The sequence below is a fragment of the Diabrotica virgifera genome, chromosome 8 (assembly GCF_917563875.1).
Source record: "Diabrotica virgifera virgifera chromosome 8, PGI_DIABVI_V3a".
NCBI lineage: Eukaryota > Metazoa > Arthropoda > Insecta > Coleoptera > Chrysomelidae > Diabrotica > Diabrotica virgifera.
This window is the reverse complement of record NC_065450.1, coordinates 222382097-222402757: the sequence shown is the minus strand read 5'-3', so window position 1 is coordinate 222402757 and position 20661 is coordinate 222382097. Positions and strand designations below refer to the sequence as shown.

The following is a 20661-nucleotide window of genomic DNA, read 5'->3' as shown; positions in this document are numbered from 1 at the left end:
TATCGAAAACTATTAGAGATTTTTTATTGAAAATGAATATGTGGCATTCTTATGGCAGGAGCATCTTAAAGAAAAATTATAGTGAAATTTGTGCTCCCCATAAAAATTTTATGGGGGTTTTGTTCCCTTAAACCCCCCCAAACTTTTCTGTACGTTCCAATTAAATTATTATTGTGATACCATTAGTTAAATTCAACATTTTTAAAACTTTTTTGACTCTTAGTATTTTTTCGATAAGGCAGTTTTTATCGAGTTGCGGCTTCTTTGTTAATATGTTTACATAAAAATTTTATGGGGGTTTTGTTCCTTTAAACCCCCCAAATGTTTGTGTACGCTCCAATTTAAACTATTACTGCGATACCATTAGTTAAACAAAATGTTTTTAAAACTTTTTGGCTCTTTGTATTTCTTCGAGAAGGCAAGTTTTATCGAGATATGGCTTCTTTTTTAATACGGTTCAAAATATACCTAAAAATGTAAATCATACATAAATTTTCATATTATTACCAAGTCTTCATAATCGTACTTAACCATAATATATACAAATATGTGGTGGATTTGAAAAATATTCAAAATATCTCGATAAAAACTAACTTTTCGAAAAAGTACTAGGAGCCAAAAAAGTTTTAAAAATATTGTGTTTAAGTAATGGTACTACAATAATAATTTAATTGGAACATACACAAAAGTTTGGGAGAAATTTTTATAGGGTGTCCAAATTTCACTATAATTTTTTTTAAGATGCTACTGTCATAAGAATGCCATATGTCCATTTTCAATAAAAAATCTTTAATAGTTTTCGCTATATTGGAAAAAAACGATTTTCATTTTGTAACTTCAAAGGGTTGTAACTTTTTTTATATGCACATTTGTACTAAGGTAAGGTAGGTTCAATCAAACTATTTTTGGTCCCAGAATATGTGATTAAATTTATGACCTGTATTTTCGTTACACCCTGTATATTACTCACGTACGCCATATGCTAAATAAATAAATAAATTTACAACATTTTACATTTTAAAAAGTGCCGTAATTACCGTACTATTGGCCGGATGGCTGTTAACGACCAAACGTACAAGTCCCTTCCAAGCCAAACAAGAAGACCAGAATGAGAGGCAAGAAGCCGGTCGTTAAACTTCAAAAACTATTTTTAAAAGTTTAAAAAGAAAAAAGTTTGAAGCAAAGGTCACTAGATTTAAATCAACTTAACAGTGAATCACAATTCACAATGGTCGTTACGATTGTTTGGATGCATAATTGTGAGTAAAGAAGTCTATTATTAGATCGACGTGTTTTTATTATTGGCTTTTTTAGGGATAAGCTTGATACTGGCAGTTGTTAGTCTTTTTATAGTCATACTTTTTCTTTTTTTCTGCACTTGGTAAGTATTTACGCATGTGAACATTTGTCAACAATGTCTAGAATATTATCTTTATAATATACACCTAGTTTTTGGCAATATGTAGGATGTACGTATCTATAATGGTAATTTCTAGTACATTTATCCATTTAAATGAATAAAAATATACCGTAATACACTATAAATACTTATTCGAAGTTAATTTGTAATTTAAATAAAACACTGATATAAATATCAATCTGGCATAAAATTTACTGACATAGGCGTAACGTGAAGAAGGGAAGAAATAAAATCTGATAATAATGGTCTCATGGCAGATAAGAGGGTATATAGTCCAAGAAATGAAGCATTTTGGCTTGCAATTTTGTCGTCCAGCATGGATTTACTTGAAATTTTCACAGAATGTAGGAAATAGTCCAAGGATCATTTTCTATATCATGCTGCTGTACGCTAAAACCTTGGGGGTAGTTTCCACCCCATCTCGGGGGTGGGAATTTTTTATTACATTTTAACCATGTAAATCGATGTAAAAAGTAATTTTAAAAAAAAAATGTTTTTTACATTTTCTTCGTAAAACTAATATTTTTCGAGTTATTTGTGGTTGAAAGTAACAGTTTTTCGACGGAAAAATCGACTTTTTTAGAGGGTTTTTTGAGAATAACTCAAAAAATGTGCATTTAATCAAAAAAACTGTAGACATCAAAATTGTATTTTTTAGTAACACAAACGAAACTGTTTTTCCATAATATTTTTACGACCAACAAAAATCGAGATACGGCAAGTTAAAGGTTAGCTTTTTTCGTCAAATGCATAATTTGAAATAATAAAAGCCAAATAACGGGAAAACTTTGCATTTTTCTAAGAAAACTTACATGATGTTTTTTCAAGCATACAATAAGATCTTCCAAAAAAAGATAATAAAAAGTTTCTAGCATAAAAATTGAGCAACTTATGATCAAAAAAAGTCGGTACCTGTTTTTCTCTACGAAAAAAACAGTGAAAACAACCCCCTAACTACCCTTGTAACTAAAAATTGGTCTTCGCGTTTCTGTAATTCCTTTAATATTTATATTATCAATACACCCAAGAAGTTTGACCTATTTAAAAGGCCTAATTTTAGAAAAATTGGAGTTTAAAGAAAAATTGATTTTCTGCAATTTTGCATTTATTATCAGTTTCTTCAAAATATCTCCGAAAATACTGGAGATACGAAAAAAATGATAAACTACTAAATTGTAGCTTTTTTAATATCTAAAATTTCCTTAAGCATAGATTTTCATTACAGTAAACAGTTAGCGAGATAGAGCTGTTTAAAACATCTATTTACGAGCAAACATCCCCTTATTCGAGCCCTTTAAACCCACCTCAATTAAAAATTCAGGGATCTTACGGAATTTAGTTTACACAGTCTTATTACTCTTCAAAAATCCTACAAAACTATTATTGAAAAAACTTTTTATCGTCACAAGTAAAGGAGCTATGTTTATAAAACTAATTTTTTTTTTCGAAAAATTCGAATAGTCCCCTTATAGGGCATTTTTCATGTACCTATATAATACCACAGAGCCGGTTCGTATACTGCATGACTAAAAAACTATTTGTATGTGTATTTTTATATATTTGTAAATTCGTATTTTTGTGTAAATAAATGTTTTTTTGTAATTCTTTAATTCTACTTTTTTCTGTATAGATCTATTAAATTGTCTACTTATAAAAATTGCAATGTTATTAAGGGTGGTTTTTAAGGGTTGATATATTATGATATTATATCCTAAAGCACAAAACAATCATTATTTAACCAGTCAAAATCAAATTTTACCTATATTAAATTTTACAATGTTTTTATATAATTTTTGACAATAAGGGTAGTTTACACCCCTAAAAATAATCAACGCCTTTGAGCGTGATATAGAATATGAAGTACAGGGTAATATGATCCTAACCCCAAATTTTTATGTAAATTGATGCAAGCCAAAATTATTCTTTTAGGATAAGTAAACTTTTCATATATAGCTCCAACAAGGGTGGTTTTAAGGGTTGAAATATTGTGATATTATATCTTAAAACACAAAACAATGATTATGTAACTAATAAGAAGCAAATTTTGACCATATTAAAGTTTAAAATGTTATTTTATAATTTTTTACAATTAGGGGTGGTTTTCACCCTTAAAAAATCAAAAGCGTACAACGGCTCAATATAGAAAATGAACTAGAGGGTGAAATGAGTCTAATTCCAAATTTTTGTACAAATCGATGCTGGACGAAAAAATTGCGAGGTTTTGCCATTTTTCCAGCTTCATTTCCTCGACTAATAGGTACTTAAATGGTAAAAATATAGTCCGGAAATAAGGTTTTTCTCGTGACACTGACCTGGCTAGACAAACCACAGTTGTTTTGAGTAGTATGAACCGATGGACCCATATGGACCTTTATAACAACAACATACAGTGTGACAAAGCCAAAAGGAATACATTCATTGTTTTGTGAATGAGCAATTTTGGAAAAAAACCCGAAATAGGTCGATTTTTATTTTCAAATTACGATTTTTTTGGCATATGATACTAATGACGTCATCCATCTGGTCGTGATGACGTAATCCATGATGGATTACGTCAGGGTTATGACGTAATCCATGATGGATTACGTCAGGGTTAATTTGTAAGGTTATGAAATTAACATTAACATAATTATGTATACAGGCTGTCCAAATTTTTTTTAATTAAATTAATTGACACAAAAAGAAGAATGACGTAATTTATTTAATTTAAAATACATTTTGCTGTTGTCAATAAACAGCAAAATTGTTTATTTGACGAATAAACATTACTTTTCGCTTAAATTCAATGTTCAGTCTGCCACCAAATGCCTCTTGGTAGTGTGAACATTTAATTTAACCGAAAAGCTGTGTTTATTTATCAAATAAACATTTTTTCTGTTTTCTCACAGAAGTAAAATGCATTTTGAATAAAATAAATTACATATATTCTTCTTTTTGTGTCAGTTAATTTAATTCGAAAAAGATTTTTTGGACACTCTGTATAAATAATTATCTTAATGTTGATATTACTGAATAGGGCATTGAATAACCTTTCAAATGAACTAGCACACGACCCCTATTCTCACTTAAAAAAATCGTCGATTACGTCATCACGTCCAGATGGATGACGTCATTAGTATGATATATATGCCAAAAAATCGTATTTATTTCTAAAATCGCTCTTTCACAAAATAATAAATTTATTCGATTTGGGTTTGCTACACTGTATAATATGTTTCTTGCAGTCGATTTTTTGGACTTAATTAGTTATTAACAAATTAAGGCCAACGGTAAATTTTTGCTTTTTTGTTATCATCAAAAAGTGAAACATTTAAAACAAATTTGATAGTATTATATAAGCAACTAGAGAGTGCGCTAAAAGCAACATTTGTTGCTTAGAAAAGTGCAAAATACACTTTTCTAAGAAATTAACGCACCCCCTTAAAAATAGGTCATTTTTGATGTCTAGAATTTCCTAAACCTGTTTTCCGATTTAAGTGATTTTTGAAGTTATACCTCTTTAACGATCGAGAGTGAAATTTTATAATGCCGGGCGCATGCGCACACAGACAGTATGTAGTTCGTTGCTAATCTTTCAAGATATATGTATGTATCAGCGCTGTCAGCGCAAATAAGTGATTTTATATCATATAAAAGGATATTATAGTGTTCTTAGTAAATGTATTATTTATTATACTTTTTGTGTCTTTGGATTTGTCTTCCTCGGGAATAAGATATTTTATAATAATAGTAAGTATATTTAAAGTATTTTTGTATACTTCACTTGGTATATTAAATTTGTCAGTATATATGAGAAATCTTGTAACCTGTCAAAGCAAAAGGGATATAGCTCAGTGGTAGAGCGTGTGACCGGAGATCGAAAGAGGTCCCGGGTTCAAATCCCGGACGATTCATATTCTTTTTTTTTTATATATTTGGTATCGTTTTAATAAAACAAGAATGTGTGTGTACTTTGTACGCACGTAAGAAGTTATACTTCTATTATATGATTATATGATTATAAACGAAATTAATATACTTTTTATTTATATTTTATTTAAATATTAAACTAATTTATACTTACTACTTCTCAAACATTTTTATTAAAACAGTGCCAAAAATTAAAATAATAAAAGAATAAAACACACAAAAACACATTAAAAATGCCACAAATGATTTCTGATCATTAATTGTCGGAAAAATGTTTAACTAAATACGTATTTTCTGAAAATAAAATTATATAATAAATATACTTACAATCATAAAATGTATAAAAAAATAAAAGTTTCTATTGGGATTCGAACCAACTTACCACGCGGCTGGTATTTGCGTCGTATTGGGGTTCACTCGCATTAAAAGCTTCGCCACAGAGACAGTTTGTCATTATGTGCGAAGATCGACTAACTAAACGGATTAAACTTTTGACATTTTTAACTTATGTAAATCAAATTATTTTGATTTTGAATTGAAATGATTTAGAATTGAAAAAATACAACAAAACATAGAGTAAGAACACAATATATTAGGTGAATATTGATAGAAATTTTGATGGTAATCAAATTATGTAAATAAAAGTATTACATACTACTTATGTATTTTGGTAGGTTCAAATAGTAGGTATCGGAGCCCGTATAACGACTAATAAATTTCGCAATCACTTGCATCGTGCAAAGTGGCTATGTTCAAATATCATAACAAAATTTGATCAACTATTTATAAAACACTTACCAGTGTAAGATTCTTTAGCTTTGAATAAGCGAGATCTGCGGCACTCATACTAGTCACAGTTTGATGGGCTTTCACATTGGCATGCAACAATCATCTCTTCTATGTAAATAAGTCCAAAAATATAATATGAAAACTATTTAAAAAGGCAGTATAACCATTAACTAACTGTTTGTTTGTTGTTTCTCTTCCTACAAATTTTAAAACGCAACAACCATACATTATAACCAAACCACAGTCCCACAGCTGTGCCACAGCTGCCATATTGGATAATTTTTGTCATGTCATTTGAACATCCAATCAGAACAAAGTTATAATGCGCATGCGCCCGGTCGCTAGGTTTTACCATATAAAAATTCACCGTCATTACGCCCGTAAAGAAGTATAACTTCAAAAATTTTAAAAGTGGTAGGTAAAGAAAGTTAGTTTAATATTTAAATAAAATACAAATAACCTGTTAAGTATAAGTATAACTTCTTACGTGCGTAGAAAGTACACACATATTCTTTTTTTAAACATGAATGACTTATTCTTTAACAATATCGCTAATAATATTGTTGCTAGACAGGTAAATTGTCATTGTATACCGGGTGTACCAAACAAACTGATTTTTTCTCGAAGTTCGCGCGACCCTGTGTTTTCTAACATTCTGTTTTTTAATTTATTCGCTTATATGGGGTAATAAAAAGGTTAGGTACTTTAACAACTAGCCTTGTTTTTGGTCAATACAGGGGTGTTTTTAAACAAGAATAGGAAACTTTAAGGGGTAATTCTGCATGGAAAAGTAATGACAGTTTGCTTTATAAACGTATGTCCGCAAATGCTTCGTATCCAAAGTAGGGGGTGTTGAAATTTTTCTTACAAACTGACGATTTATTTATTGCTCTAAAACCGGTTAAGCAAGAATTTGGTGGGTTTTAAGAGGTAGCTATTGCTCATTTTTTGATATACAATAAGGAATTTAACATTCACCATTGGCGCGCATACGGGTAATATGAACCTTACGTGCGCCAATGGTGAACAAGAAATTCTTAATTCTATGTCAAAAAATGCACAATACACAATGCACAACTTCCTAAAACCCACCAAATTTCATTCGCATATCACAACCGGTTTTAGAGCAATAAATAAATCGTCAGTTTTATTTGCGGACATATGTTTATAAAGCAAACTGTCATTATTTTTTCATGCAGAATTGCCCCTTAAAGTTTGCTATACTTATTTAAAACACTCTGTATTGATGAAAAACAAGGCTAGTTGTTAAAGTACCTAACTTTTTTATTATCCAACATACGCGAATGAATCAAAAAACAGAATTTTAAGAAAACATGAGGCTAAAGTTAGGTTTTATTTTCAGTATTTTCAAATGCTACAATATTTCACAGGGTGACGCGAACTTTGAGAAAAAATCAGAGTTTGATTGGTATACCCGGTATACAATGACATATTAAAAAATCTCTTGAATTGGACAACAGGTTTAGGAATTTCGAGACATCAAAAATGACCCATTTTTAAGGTGGTGCGTAATTGTTTTGGAGAAGTGTAATTAAGAAATTTCGGGTTTCGGTAAAAATAAACTTCATATTACATGGAATGCTAGGTCTTATGGTGCTTATTAAAGTATTCTCAAAATTTTAAAGCAATCGGTAATATACTATTAAACGTTCTTTTTTTTATTTATTCTAGCGATTTTTTTGCAACAATATAAGTCATAAAATAATGAAGTTGCAGTAATTCTACGGGTAGCTTACGAACGAAAGAAGAAGGTTTATTCTATCAATATTATTAAAAAGGATAATAAGAACAATTTTAAAAATAGGGAAAATCATTTTGCAAAAACATGTCGATTTTTTGCTTACAATCTTTTAGAATAACATTTTTAACCATTGCCTGCAGGAAATTTTTTTCATATTAATTTGGAATGCTTGAAAAATTGTCTAGAACAATAATTTTGGACGAAGTTTGTCCTAGTTCTTATATTCTTTTTACATTCCATTAATCTATTTTTCTTTCTATACAGGGTGATTCATTAAGAATGTCCAATCTCTGAGTTGTAGATTCTATACGTCAAAATATTAAGATTTAACCCAAAACACTTTAATAGAATAGAATAGAATAGAATAGAAATATGCTTTATTGTCATGAAAAATTGTACAATTTTATCGACAAAGCTTATAAAAAGTCAAGACAACAAAACAATAACAATCCAATTTACTAAAATTACATAAATCGTCAATATATTTACAATAATAACAATAATAATGAAGTTAAACAGAAGTAGTCAATTGCAAAATTTAAGTAAATTGCAAATGCATAGTCTACCTAGTAATTAATAAGTTTAAAAGTTAAGCTGCTGCATATGACACCCAAATATAGACAAAAACATGATAATAAAAATACTACTTGTGCAAAGGGTACTGTAATTTCTTAGTTATTGATTAAGAAAATCTTCTACTGAATAATATGGTCTTTCAGATAGGTAGGCTTTTGTCAGTTTACTGAATTTGGGGAAAGATGCTGCAGATTTAAGTTGTAGAGGGAGATGGTTGTAAAGTTTTTTTGCGGAATATAATATAGATTTCTTTACTAACTCAGAGGACGGGGTCGGCATATAGACGTCAAACGTAGAATTTCTCGTGAAGTAGTCATGATTAGGTCTTGGTGGAAAGACATGTAGATGTTTACGAATTAACCAGTTTCTAAAATATACAAAGATGGAAGGGTTAAAATTCTGTGATCTTTGAAGTAACTTCTGCAATGTGTTGTTCTTCTGAGGCCAAACAGATATCTAATTGCTCTTTTTTGTAATTTGAAAATAACATCGAATTGGGCAGCTGTACCAGAACCCCAAAAAGGAAGACCATAACGAAGATGTGACTCGAACAAAGAAAAATATGTTATTTTAGAAGATGCTAAATTGAGTTCATTCGAAACAGATCTTATAGCATAGCAAGCTGAGGATAGTTTCTTCCTTAACAAATCGATATGGTGGGACCATTTAAGGTTGCTGTCTAAAAAAATACCAAGAAATTTCACAGAATCAACGGTACTGATCTGGCTGTTATTAAGAGGTAAGGGTTGAAGGACTCCTTTCTAAGACAATGCTACTGTTTTATCTACGTTAAACGAGAGTAAATTAGAGTCAGACCAGGTTTTTATTGTAAGTAGATCAGAAGTTATAGTAGCATGAAGAGTTGCAATATTTGAGTTGCTCCAAGTGATACTGGTATCATCAGCAAAAAGAAAGATTTTTCCATCGATTTTTAAACTAGTGATGTCATTAATAAAGATAAGGAAAAGTAGAGGACCCAATACTGAACCTTGAGGTACCCCACATACAATGTTTTTGAGACTAGAGTCTGTATCACTTGCTCTAACCAGTTGTTTCCTATCATCCAAGTAAGGTTGGAACCAATCTAAAGAAATACCTCGAATTCCGTAGAAATGTAGTTTTCTTATCAAAATGTTATGATTTACACAATCAAAAGCTTTGGCGTAGTCACAAAAAACGGTGGCAGTGTGAAGATTATTGTTCAGTGCTTGATAAACCTCATGTAGTACAGAAAAGATGGCATCTGTGGTGCATTTATTATTTAAAAAGCCGAACTGATTTTGTGATAAAATGTTGTTTTCAACTAGAAAGGACATAAGTCGGGCTTTTATGAGTCTCTCAATAATTTTGGAGAGTACCGGTAGTAGTGCAATAGGTCTATAATTGCAGGTATTAGATATTTCACCACCCTTATGAAGAGGAATAATGATGGCTGTCTTCAGGCACTCTGGAAATTTACCTTTCTCAAAGGAATCATTAATTAGTGAGATGAGGACTTCTAACACATTTTCTGGGAGATTAGAAAAAAATTTTATCGATAGACCATAAGTACTACAGGAGGATTTGCTTTTGATACTATTGATTGTTTGGATCAGTTCAGATTTATCGACTGGTTTTATAAAGAATGAATTAGAGACCTTTCTTGAATTAGGGAGATAAGCAATGGGATCTTGTTGTGGTAAAATAGTTAATGTAATATTTTTACTCACATTAACAAAGTATTCATTTAGATTTTCAGGGTCTGGAAGGGAAATTGTTTTAGCAGTGTGGGTTTTATTTCGAAGATCGTTTATTATGGACCAAGTTTCTTTTGCAACACTTTTTGAGCTTCCCAAACGGTTATGGTAGTAGTCTTTTTTAGCTGATTTTATAAGTTTAAGATAGGTTGCCCTGTACTTGGTGATATATTCAGTGATAGAAACGTTGGTAGTAAATTTCCTGATATAGAGAAGAGAATAAAATGTGCTTCGTTACTGAGTTACAGGGTGTTTTATTTTAAAATAATTTAATGACTATTTTTACCCAGTGCTTTAAAACTATTTGACGTATCGTTATAAATTATGATAAACAAACGTTTCTGGCTACTATCAGAGACGTAGGACAGGGGAGAGTGAATGGTTTACCCTTCCCAAATTCTACGCCACTGGCGTAATTGCTATTTTAGCACAATCTTTCGATTTTACAATACTTTATAGGTAAATAATATACTCTTTATTCGTAACGATAAACCCATTAGTTTTCAAGATATTTCAAGTTGAAAATGAAACGGCACAGCATTTTGATTAATGTATTGCCCTCTTTCATTTTTAACTTCAAATATCTCGATAACTAATGATTTTATCGTTACGAATAAAGAGTATGTTTTTTACATAGAAAGTATTGGAGAATCTACAAATTATGCTAAAATAGCAATTCCATCAGTGGCGTAGAGTTTGGGAAGGGTCAACCATTCAGCTTCCCCTGTACGCCTCTGATAGTAGGCAGAAACGTTTATTTAACATAAATTAGTAAGGCGTATATAGTACCTACACTTTTTGACAAGTATGATAAGGATATTTCAAATGCTTTTAAAGTACTTAGTACACTTTTTTTAAAATTTTTAAATCTAACATCCCTATTACATAAATATTAAGTATTTGTATCCATAGACAAGGCGGAAACGGCGGGTTCGTTGGGAAAAATATTCCCATGAGATATTTTTGCATAATCACATTCGTGAGACATCCCAGAATAAGGTTCAAGAAGTCGCCCACGAGAAAAGTGGGCCAATTTTTTTTTAACAATTTTTTTTTAATCAAATTGCAAAAATCAATATTTTGGCCCGCACTAATTTTTTTTTAGGTTTTTTGGACCATTCTGGACAAAAAAGGTCTCTTATAATTTTTCCCTAAAGTTGATCTTTTTTGAGTTAGAAGCAAGTTAAAATTTGAAAAACGCGAAAATGGCCATTTTTAAGACTTAATAACTCGGTCAAAAATTATTATCTTGAAAGTCAGAAAGTGACTAAGTCAAAGTTTAAAGTCGCCGTTACATGATCCTGAAGAAATCTGTGTCATTAATTTACTACTTAAGCTGTTATTTTTAATTAATAAAAATGAGTGTTTGTATCGTATTGACGCTGCTGTAAATGTGAGTGCGAGTAAGATGCACAATTGGACTGCTGGAATAGCTTCTCTCTCGCACTCAGCATTTAAAGCCCCGCACAGGTGCATGGCGCTTATTATTATTACTTAAAAATAACAGCTTAGTAATAAAATAATGACAAAAATTTCTTCAGGATCTTGTAGGGGGGGCTTCAAACTTTGATTTAGTCATATATTGACTTTCATAATAATAACTTTTAACCGAGTTATTAAGCCTTGAAAATCGCCATTTTTCGTTTTTTTCAATTTTAAATTGCTTATAAGTCGAAAACGATCAACTTAAGAGAAAAATTATAAGAGACCTTTTTTGTCCAGAATGATCCAAAAAATTAAAGAAAAAATTGTTTGGACCAAAAATATTGATTCTTGCAATTTGATTAAAAAAAATTGTTAAAAAAAAATTGGCCCACTTTTCACTTGGGCGACTTCTTGAACCTTATTCTGGGATGTCTCACGAATGTGATTATGCAAAAAAATCTCATGGGGAATATTTTTCCCTTCGAACCCGCCGTTTTCGCCTTGTCTACCAGTACTTTAAAAGCATTTGAGATGTCCGTATCATACTTGGCAGAAAGTTTAGGTATTGTACACCCTACTAAAGTATGATAAACCTTTCCGGCTACTACCAGAGGCGTACAACAGGGGAAAGTGAATGGTTGACCCTTCCCAAATTCTACGCCGCTGGCGGAATCACTATGTTAGTGCAATTTTTCGATTCTGTAATACTTTCTATGTAAATAATATACTCTTCATTCGTACCGATAAAATTATTATATTATATGTACAAATATTATTATATTATATGTACCGATATACAAAAAACTAAATATTATATTTCCGAAATATTCAGAATCATCTAAAATAAATAACACTTTATTGAAATCCATATTGAGTGAATACACTAATAAAACCAGAATCTACACAGACGGCTCTAAACTTAACGATGGAAAGGTAGGGTCTGCAGTGTACATTCCTTCCAAAAACAAGTCATTTAAAATAAAACTTCATTCGCATTGCTCTATTTACACCGCAGAAGCAGTAGCTATTGGGAAAGCTCTGGATTGGCTGGAGCACGAGGGTATACAAGATGGAGTGATTATTTCGGACTCTAAGTCAGTTCTTAGCGGACTTAATAATATTGAATTAAATCGTAAGACCTGTGAGCTGATATGTGAAATTAAACATAAAATTAGAAACAAAAAAGAATGTGTGTGTACTTTGTACGCACGTAAGAAGTTATACTTCTATTATATGATTTAAACGAAATTAATATACTTTTAATTTATATTTTGTTTAAATATTAAACTAATTTATACTTACTACTTCTCAAACATTTTTATTAGAACAGTGCCAAAAATTAAAATAATAAAAGAATAAAACACACACAAACACATTAAACAAGCCACAAATGATGTCTGAACATTAATTGTCGAAATTTTTTTTAACTAAATACGTATTTTCTGAAAATACAATTATATAATAAATATACTTACAATCATAAAATGTATTAAAAAACACAAAAAAGAAAGTTTCTATTGGGACTCGAACCAGCGCTGATAAGCGCGGTTGGTATTGGAATTCATTCGCCTTCAACGCTTAGCCACGGACACTATGTGTCATTATTTACGAAGATCGACTAACTAAACGGATTAAACTTGTGATATTTTGATATTTTGAAAATTGATCAAATTATTTTAATTTTGAATTGAAATGATTTAGAATTGAAAAAATACAACAAAACATAGAGTAAGAAAACAATATATTAGGTGAATATTGATAGAAATTTTGATGGTAATCAAATTATATAAATAAAAGTATTACATACTATGTATTTTGGCAGATCAAATAGGTAGGTTTATACCCATGATACATTAACAATTATTACGTACCTGTTGCTTTTAAAAACTATTTAAAAGTCACTACAATATTATAAACTTTTTTGTTTCTGTCCTCACAACAATAAAACTAATATATTATACATTTGTTTACCTTTACCTTTAGCTTTACCTCCAAACCACAGCTGTCCTACAGCTGCCATATCGGATAATTTTTGACATGTCATTTGAACATCCAATCAGAACAAAGTTATAATGCGCATGCGCCGGGCTGATAGGTTTTAACATATATAAAAATTCACCCTCTATCGCCGGTAAAGAAGTATAACTTCAAAAATGTAACATTTATTTGGGCAAAAAGTCACAGAGGGATAAAAGGTAATGAAATAGTAGACGAGCTTGCTAAGAATTCCACGCATTCTGGTATACAAGAATATATTTTCACTGTTACGGATCTAACCAAATTTCATAATGAAAAAATAAACTATAACTGGAAAGACAGATGGAAAGTATTGGCGAATACTTCAAATAATCATTATTATAAGATTCATCCTGTGTTACCATCCTTAACAGAATTACCACATATATTTCAATATAACATAACTAAACGATCAGCTGCAACTATCGTTAGACTAAAAACTAGTCACGGTGCTGTTCCAGCTCACCTGGCTAGATTCAACATTATCGAATCAGGAAAGTGCTCATGCGATAATATTTCCCAGTGTGATATTAATCACATCCTCTTTGGATGTTTTAAGAATAAAACGCTTTCAGATATATTTTCTGAAAACCTTGTAAAAAGTAAGGTGCAACTTCCAGCAAACATAACCCATCTGCTGTCACTCAATCAGAAATCAATATTTGAACTCGTATGCAATCCAATCATTTATACGCTTCCGGATATATAATTTAGATTTGTAACAGTCAAGTTTCAGTTCGTAATATACCATAATTAATAACTTATAATAAGATTATATTAATATGCAAAAATCTGTGGCAAATGGACTAGTTTCCATGCCAAACATCACCATCATCATCATCATCATCATCGATAAAATTATTAGTTTTCGAGATATTTGAAGTTAAAAATGAAGGGGCACAATACAAAATAGCTGTGCAATTTCATTTTTAACTTCAAATATCTCGAAAACTAATGACTTTAACGTTACGAATGAAGAGTATATTATTTACATAGAAAGTATTGGAGAATAGAAATATTGCACTAAAATAGCAATTCCGCTAGTGGCGTAGAATTTGGGAAGGGTAAACCATTCACTATTCTCTGTCGTACGCCTCTCGTAGTAGCCAAAAACGTTTGTTTATCATTATTTAGTAGGATGTATAGTACTTATATTTTCTGCCAAGTATAACAAGGATACGTCACATAGTTTTAAAGCACTGGGTAAAAATAGTTATTAAATTTTTAAATAAAACACCCTGTAACTCGGTAAGGAGCCACATTTTATTTAAGTGATTTGGGTTAAATATTAGTATTTTGAGATGTAGAATCCACAACTCAGAGATTGGACATTATTAATAAATCACCCTCACCCTGTATAAAATATTATGAATGTGTAAAATATAATTTTGATTTAACTTTAAGCCTCGAAAAAAAGAAGGAGCCCACCCACTTCTACATAATAGACGAAAAGGGCATTAGAAGGGACAATGTTAAAAATGAACTCGTTGGTGCTTCCCCGTGTAATCTAAATTTATTCCGAAGGTTTTCGCTGACTTCTGAACCAGAACATATATTCACTTCTAAGAATTTACCCTTTTACTCGATAAATAATGAAACGGGACACAGCTCAAAAGATTTGGTTGATTCCATGGAAACTACTAAAAGGTACCGTTGTATGTTTATAGTTATATTTTTTTAATACATCGCACATCCCGTTCAAAAGTGTATTGACTCAAAAAAATTCATTTTTGTGTTTATGTCACCAACAAAATACGTGATATTACCTCATCTTTTTGCGCAGAAAATTGTAATATCGCAACCTTAAAAACATTTAAGTAAATGGAGCGAAACGATTTAAAGTTGAGTCCGCGAGTCTTTACCCGTGCGTCATGATCTAAAGCATATAGTCTGGGCTGATTATCGGAGAATAGGCCGTTTTTGGGAAAAGTTATTTACCAGCAATTTTATTGCTGGAATCGAATCTTATTATTGTATGTATTAATAATATAGGTATGCAAAGTCCGCAGATAGTGTGCTACTTTTTTTATAAACAAAATGGCGCTTGAAAATCGTGTTTTTTTCAATTCTTGCTCTATAACTCCAAAGATTTTAACTTTACACCAAAAACACTCAAATAAAAATTCACCGCAATTAAATTCTGCATAGAGACGTTTTTTCTGATTTACTTCGACGAAAGCTTTCCCCGGAAAAAGCGGGTTTTTCCAACAAAATCTTTAATTTTCAACTAAACTTTTAGATAAGTAATTGTTAATCAATAATTAAATAACTTGGTAGTGTAAAAGCCCTTTTCGTATACATTATAATTCCAGAATCCGATGGAAATTGAATAAACAGTTTAGCAACAATTGAATAGAAATTTACGGTCACTATAATAACGACAATAATTATGGTGCATAAGAATAACTATGATTTTTTCATAAAAAGACACTATACCTATCTAATGTACTTTACAGAATTGAAATTGGACTATTTAAGCGGCCTCAGGAATATTTTAGAATTATAAAGAATTTTTTGGCTTATAAACAAATAGAATATCTCGGGAAATATTAAACTAAATTAAATTGTAAAAACGGTATTCGAAAAACAGCGGCAGGATGCTTCTTTTAAAAGAAAAAACGTTTAATTATGATGAGTATTTCCTGAGATACAACCGGTCAAAGTTGACCGGAGTTTACGGCAAAGATATAAACAATAGGATTATAATTTTTAAACCGTTACCTTTTTATTTTTGTCCTCTTTCTCCACACCAATTTTCATATCCTTAAAATACTCATAACATATATTATTATAATAAAAACTATCGATAATACGTGTGAAAATTGCCAAAAATAGCAAAATTCCAATCAAAAATTAGGTTGGAGAAAATGTAACCCTCAAAGTTCAAAATCGGTATACGTTAAAAAAAATGCATTTTCTCGGCTTCCCATGGAGCAATTTCCTTCATTCTTTTTTTGTTCCCAAGTAACTCGAGTAGTGCCATCGAACTAACGCATTATTAAATGTCAAACTTGCTTTTGTTTTGTTATAATAAATTAATTTATTTATTATAACACAAAATTTTAATTTGTTTAAATAAAAATTGTTTAAATAATTATACAGCTTTCAAATGAGAATATTTATGTTTTAACTTTAAAAGGTACACTTGTAGTAAATTTATCTAAAAAAAAGTGTACAACTGGAAAAAATATGTAGTTTTCTGTTCTTTTAAATAAATTAATCTATTATAACAAAACAAAAGCATTGACATTTAATAATAAGTTAGTTCGATGGCTCTACTCGAGTTATTAGGGAACAAAAAAAAGAATGAAGGAAATTGCTTCATGGGAAGCCGAGAAAATGCATTTTTTTAACGTATACCGATTTTGATCTTTGAGGGTTACATTTTCTCCAACCTAATTTTTGATTGGAATTTTGCTATTTTTGGCAATTTTCACACGTATTATCGATAGTTTTTATTATAATAATATATGTTATGAGTATTTTAACGATATGAAAATTGGTGTGGCGAAAGAGGACAAAAATAAAAATGTGATGCTTTGAAAATTATGATCCTATTGTTTATATCAGAACCATATTTGCTTATTTGTTTATTGAACATTACTATAACGCAGTTAGTCATTTCAAATTTAAGAATTCAATTCAAATGAATAAAAGTAAATTTTATTAAATTTAGTATGAGAAAATAATAATTTATTTAAATAATTTTTTTGGCAAAACAAAGAGATATCAGAATTAAAGTTTGATTTATTAAGTAAGAAATTGTTGCAACAAAGTTAAAATTTAGTAATTTTTTAAATCATATGTACACGGCTTATTTGGTAAATGAATAATATATTCCATTTATGATATTGCATGTTTTTAATTTCCCTGCTCCAACCTGGAAGAAGTAAGCAACTAGAAATACTAGAAGCCACAAATCATAGGTATTGTATCAAATACAAAATTGGCCCTGAGAATAAACTTTATTGGAATAGTTAATTTGAATTTAGTTTTGTTTTACATAGGCAGTGATTAAAGTAATTGATTAATTAATTAAATTAAGAATTTGCTAATCAATCTAAATAAAGAGATAAAGTAGAGCATAACAGTATATTAACTAAAATAAAAAATATATTAGAAAAAAATCAAAGGAAATATTTTGTTTTCGTTCTCCAATAAAATTTTTATACATATTTTGAGTTGCTAAGGTTTAGAACGAGATGTGCGACATATGCCTAGGATTTATGTTACTTTTTACATCATGTTTCTATTAAAAAATGTTGATCATTAACTTTTTTTAGTTTCGATAATTTGGTACTACAGTTTGATGGTAGCGATTTACCCCTTACGTATAGAGATGAACTAAGGTCCTGTGTAAGTGTAGAGTCATTGAACAGTTTTTATTCTGTAAGTACTATTATATTGAATTAAATTTAATCACATTATCACTTAATTTTTTTTCATCTGCTTTGGACTTGTCTAGTACCTACACAAAATCAGTAGTAGTTCACTACAAGACTTTGTGTCTTCTTCAACCAACGTTTATTGACTGTCTTCTACAACGACCATTTGTCGATTGTGTTTATCTTGTGTTTTTACGTGACTGGAGAAAAAGAAAATGGGCTGTTGTCTGACGTAAGAAGATGTTGGATTTTCTCGTGTATTGTACCGCTATCGTACCGTAGAAACTACTAAGCTATTCTAAATAAATGGGGCGGTGTACTTCTCTGAAATGGGCGGCTGGGTATATACTGTGTTAAACCTCTTCTTCTTCTTAAGGTTCCGAGACCGCTTGTCGTTCTTTGGCTCTCATGTTGCCCAGCATATTAACAATCATTGTCTTATTTACAGCCGCACGAAATAGTTCAGTGCTAGTTTTCCCAAACCATTGGCGCAGGTTTTTAAGTCAAGAAGTTGTACGGCGGCCCACACTTCTTTTCCCCCTTATTTTTTGCATGACAAGGTGAAGTGACAAGTCATATTTTTCTGGGCGACGCATTATATGACCAAATTATTCCAATTTACGCCTTTTAACCGTATTCACTACTTCTCAACCTTTATTCAAACGTTGCAAAACCTTTTCGTTTCGTTTTTAAAAGCGATTCTGTCAGGGTCCATGCTTCAACTCCGTAAAGTAGTACTGGGAATTTATAACATCGAACCATTCTTATGCGAAGATCCAAATTGAGATCATGACTGCACAAGATTTTCTTAAATTTCATAAAAGTAATTTTTATGAATTTTTTAAAAATAATTATTTCAAAATTGGGTTAAACTGTAAGGATAAAAATAATCTTTTGAATAAATAAATATGTAATGACTGTTTTTGTGAGAATTTCGAACATTCGTTAATGATCAAAACTAATATCCTATAATAATTTTTAGGCACATCCATCTACAATTACAAGGGGTACGTCAAGGGAAAGTTTTTGTAGCTTAATATCAGAATAAAGTGTTCAATGGCAGCTTCTGAATCATTACAAAGACTGATTATATTAGAAATGTAAGATGAAATATTATATTTTGTACTATTTATGAATTTTTATTGTATCTACAAGTATTTGTTTATATTGATTAAAATAAAGTATATTATTTATAAACAATATAAAAATTTATATTAGTTAAAATAAAGTATCTTTTATTTAATGCTAATGTTAAAATCAAACTAATTTGATTAAATTCATATAAATAATAAACAACTGTCAAAAGTTTATGGTGTAAACGTTCAGTTGGTGTATATTCCCACATGACAGATACGCGATGCTGGTGAAATGGGAAAGCACTTTGATTTTCGATCGGCGGGATCGACGGGTAGCGGGTTCGAATCCCAATGCAAGTTACTATTTTTTTATACATTTTATGATTGTAAGTATATTATTATATATATTTTTTCAGAAAATACGTATTTAGTTAAAATTTTTGGCAACAATTATTGTTCAGAAATCATTTCTTTGTGGCATTTTTCAATGTGTTTCATTCTTTTATTTTCTTTTCTTTTTTGTATTGTTTTAATAAAATTTTTTGGAAAGTAGTAAGTATTAAAATTAGTTTAATATTTAAATAAAATATAAATAAACTGTTTAAAGTATATTGATTTCGTTGAAATCATATAATAGAAGTATAACTTCTTACGTGCTACAAAGTACACACACATTCTTTTTTTTTTCTTCTTTAATTGGACCCTGTGGGATGGGAATTCCCCTTATCTCCCGCAAGTACCGCCACTGCACGAAACTATCAATAATTAAAAGTTGCAGTCACATTTTAGGGTTAAGATACAAACAAAAGAGGAAAATATAAAAGCTTTATTCAAATAAAATATTTATAGTATACAAATAAAAATAATCACAAAAGTTTAGACTGCATTTGTATCGCAGTCAGGTCCAATATTCTCTTTGTTGACCTTTAGGCGACTGTGTCATTTCTGTCATTTTCTCTTTAGAAATCAAATTATATTTCCTCATATATTCCAAACTAGCCAAAGAAAACTCAGGTCTTGGTTCTAAGATTCCACCACACGGTTCATTTCTTAGTCGATCTGATGGTAAGTACTTATTTAAAAGTTGTTTCCCGGTAAGACTCATATCAGAAGGACTTCGGTTACTCATACTTTCTAAATCACATTCATCGTCAATCGTTACTCCTAAACTCTTTAAATGTTTCAGAGTTGCTTCTTTCACTTTGTTCAAGGTCTTGTTTCGAATCTTTTCCCCTTCTGGTGCTTTTTGCCTACAATCGTTCTTTTGTATACAGGGTGAGTCATGAGCAACTGTACATACTCCTACCTCGTATAGAGGCTCCTATGAGGAATAACAAATGACCATTAAAAGTGTCTGCTCCCATTGTTTAATAATATACAGGGCGAGTTTCGCATTTTGACAGAAATTGGTATTCGTCATAATTTTTGAACGGTCAGATCGATGTGTCTCTTATTTTGGCCAATCGTTACACTATTACCACCTAATCAACTAATTTATTCAAACTAGAAAAAAATCAGGTCCAGCTTTAAAAAAATTAGTTCGTTTGGGTCTTAGAAAAAATTTCAC

The 20661-nt window shown here is 30.4% G+C and overlaps 1 protein-coding gene across 2 annotated transcripts; it reads left to right on the top strand.

Moving 5' to 3' along the window:
* The first annotated feature begins 1061 nt into the window (after positions 1 to 1061).
* Positions 1062 to 19246, top strand: LOC114341935 (uncharacterized). Of its 2 annotated transcripts, none has more exons than XM_028292751.2 (5): positions 1062 to 1259; positions 1315 to 1381; positions 15038 to 15280; positions 17917 to 17989; positions 19001 to 19246. In XM_028292751.2, the coding sequence occupies exons 1-5, from the start codon at positions 1229 to 1231 to the stop codon at positions 19064 to 19066; spliced, it is 480 nt and encodes a 159-aa protein (XP_028148552.1). In that variant the 5' UTR covers positions 1062 to 1228; the 3' UTR covers positions 19067 to 19246. The 2 variants fall into 2 exon arrangements, with proteins under 2 accessions (XP_028148552.1, XP_028148547.1); XM_028292746.2 differs by having other exon boundaries at positions 1069 to 1259; positions 17917 to 18022.
* The last annotated feature ends 1415 nt before the right edge of the window (positions 19247 to 20661 follow it).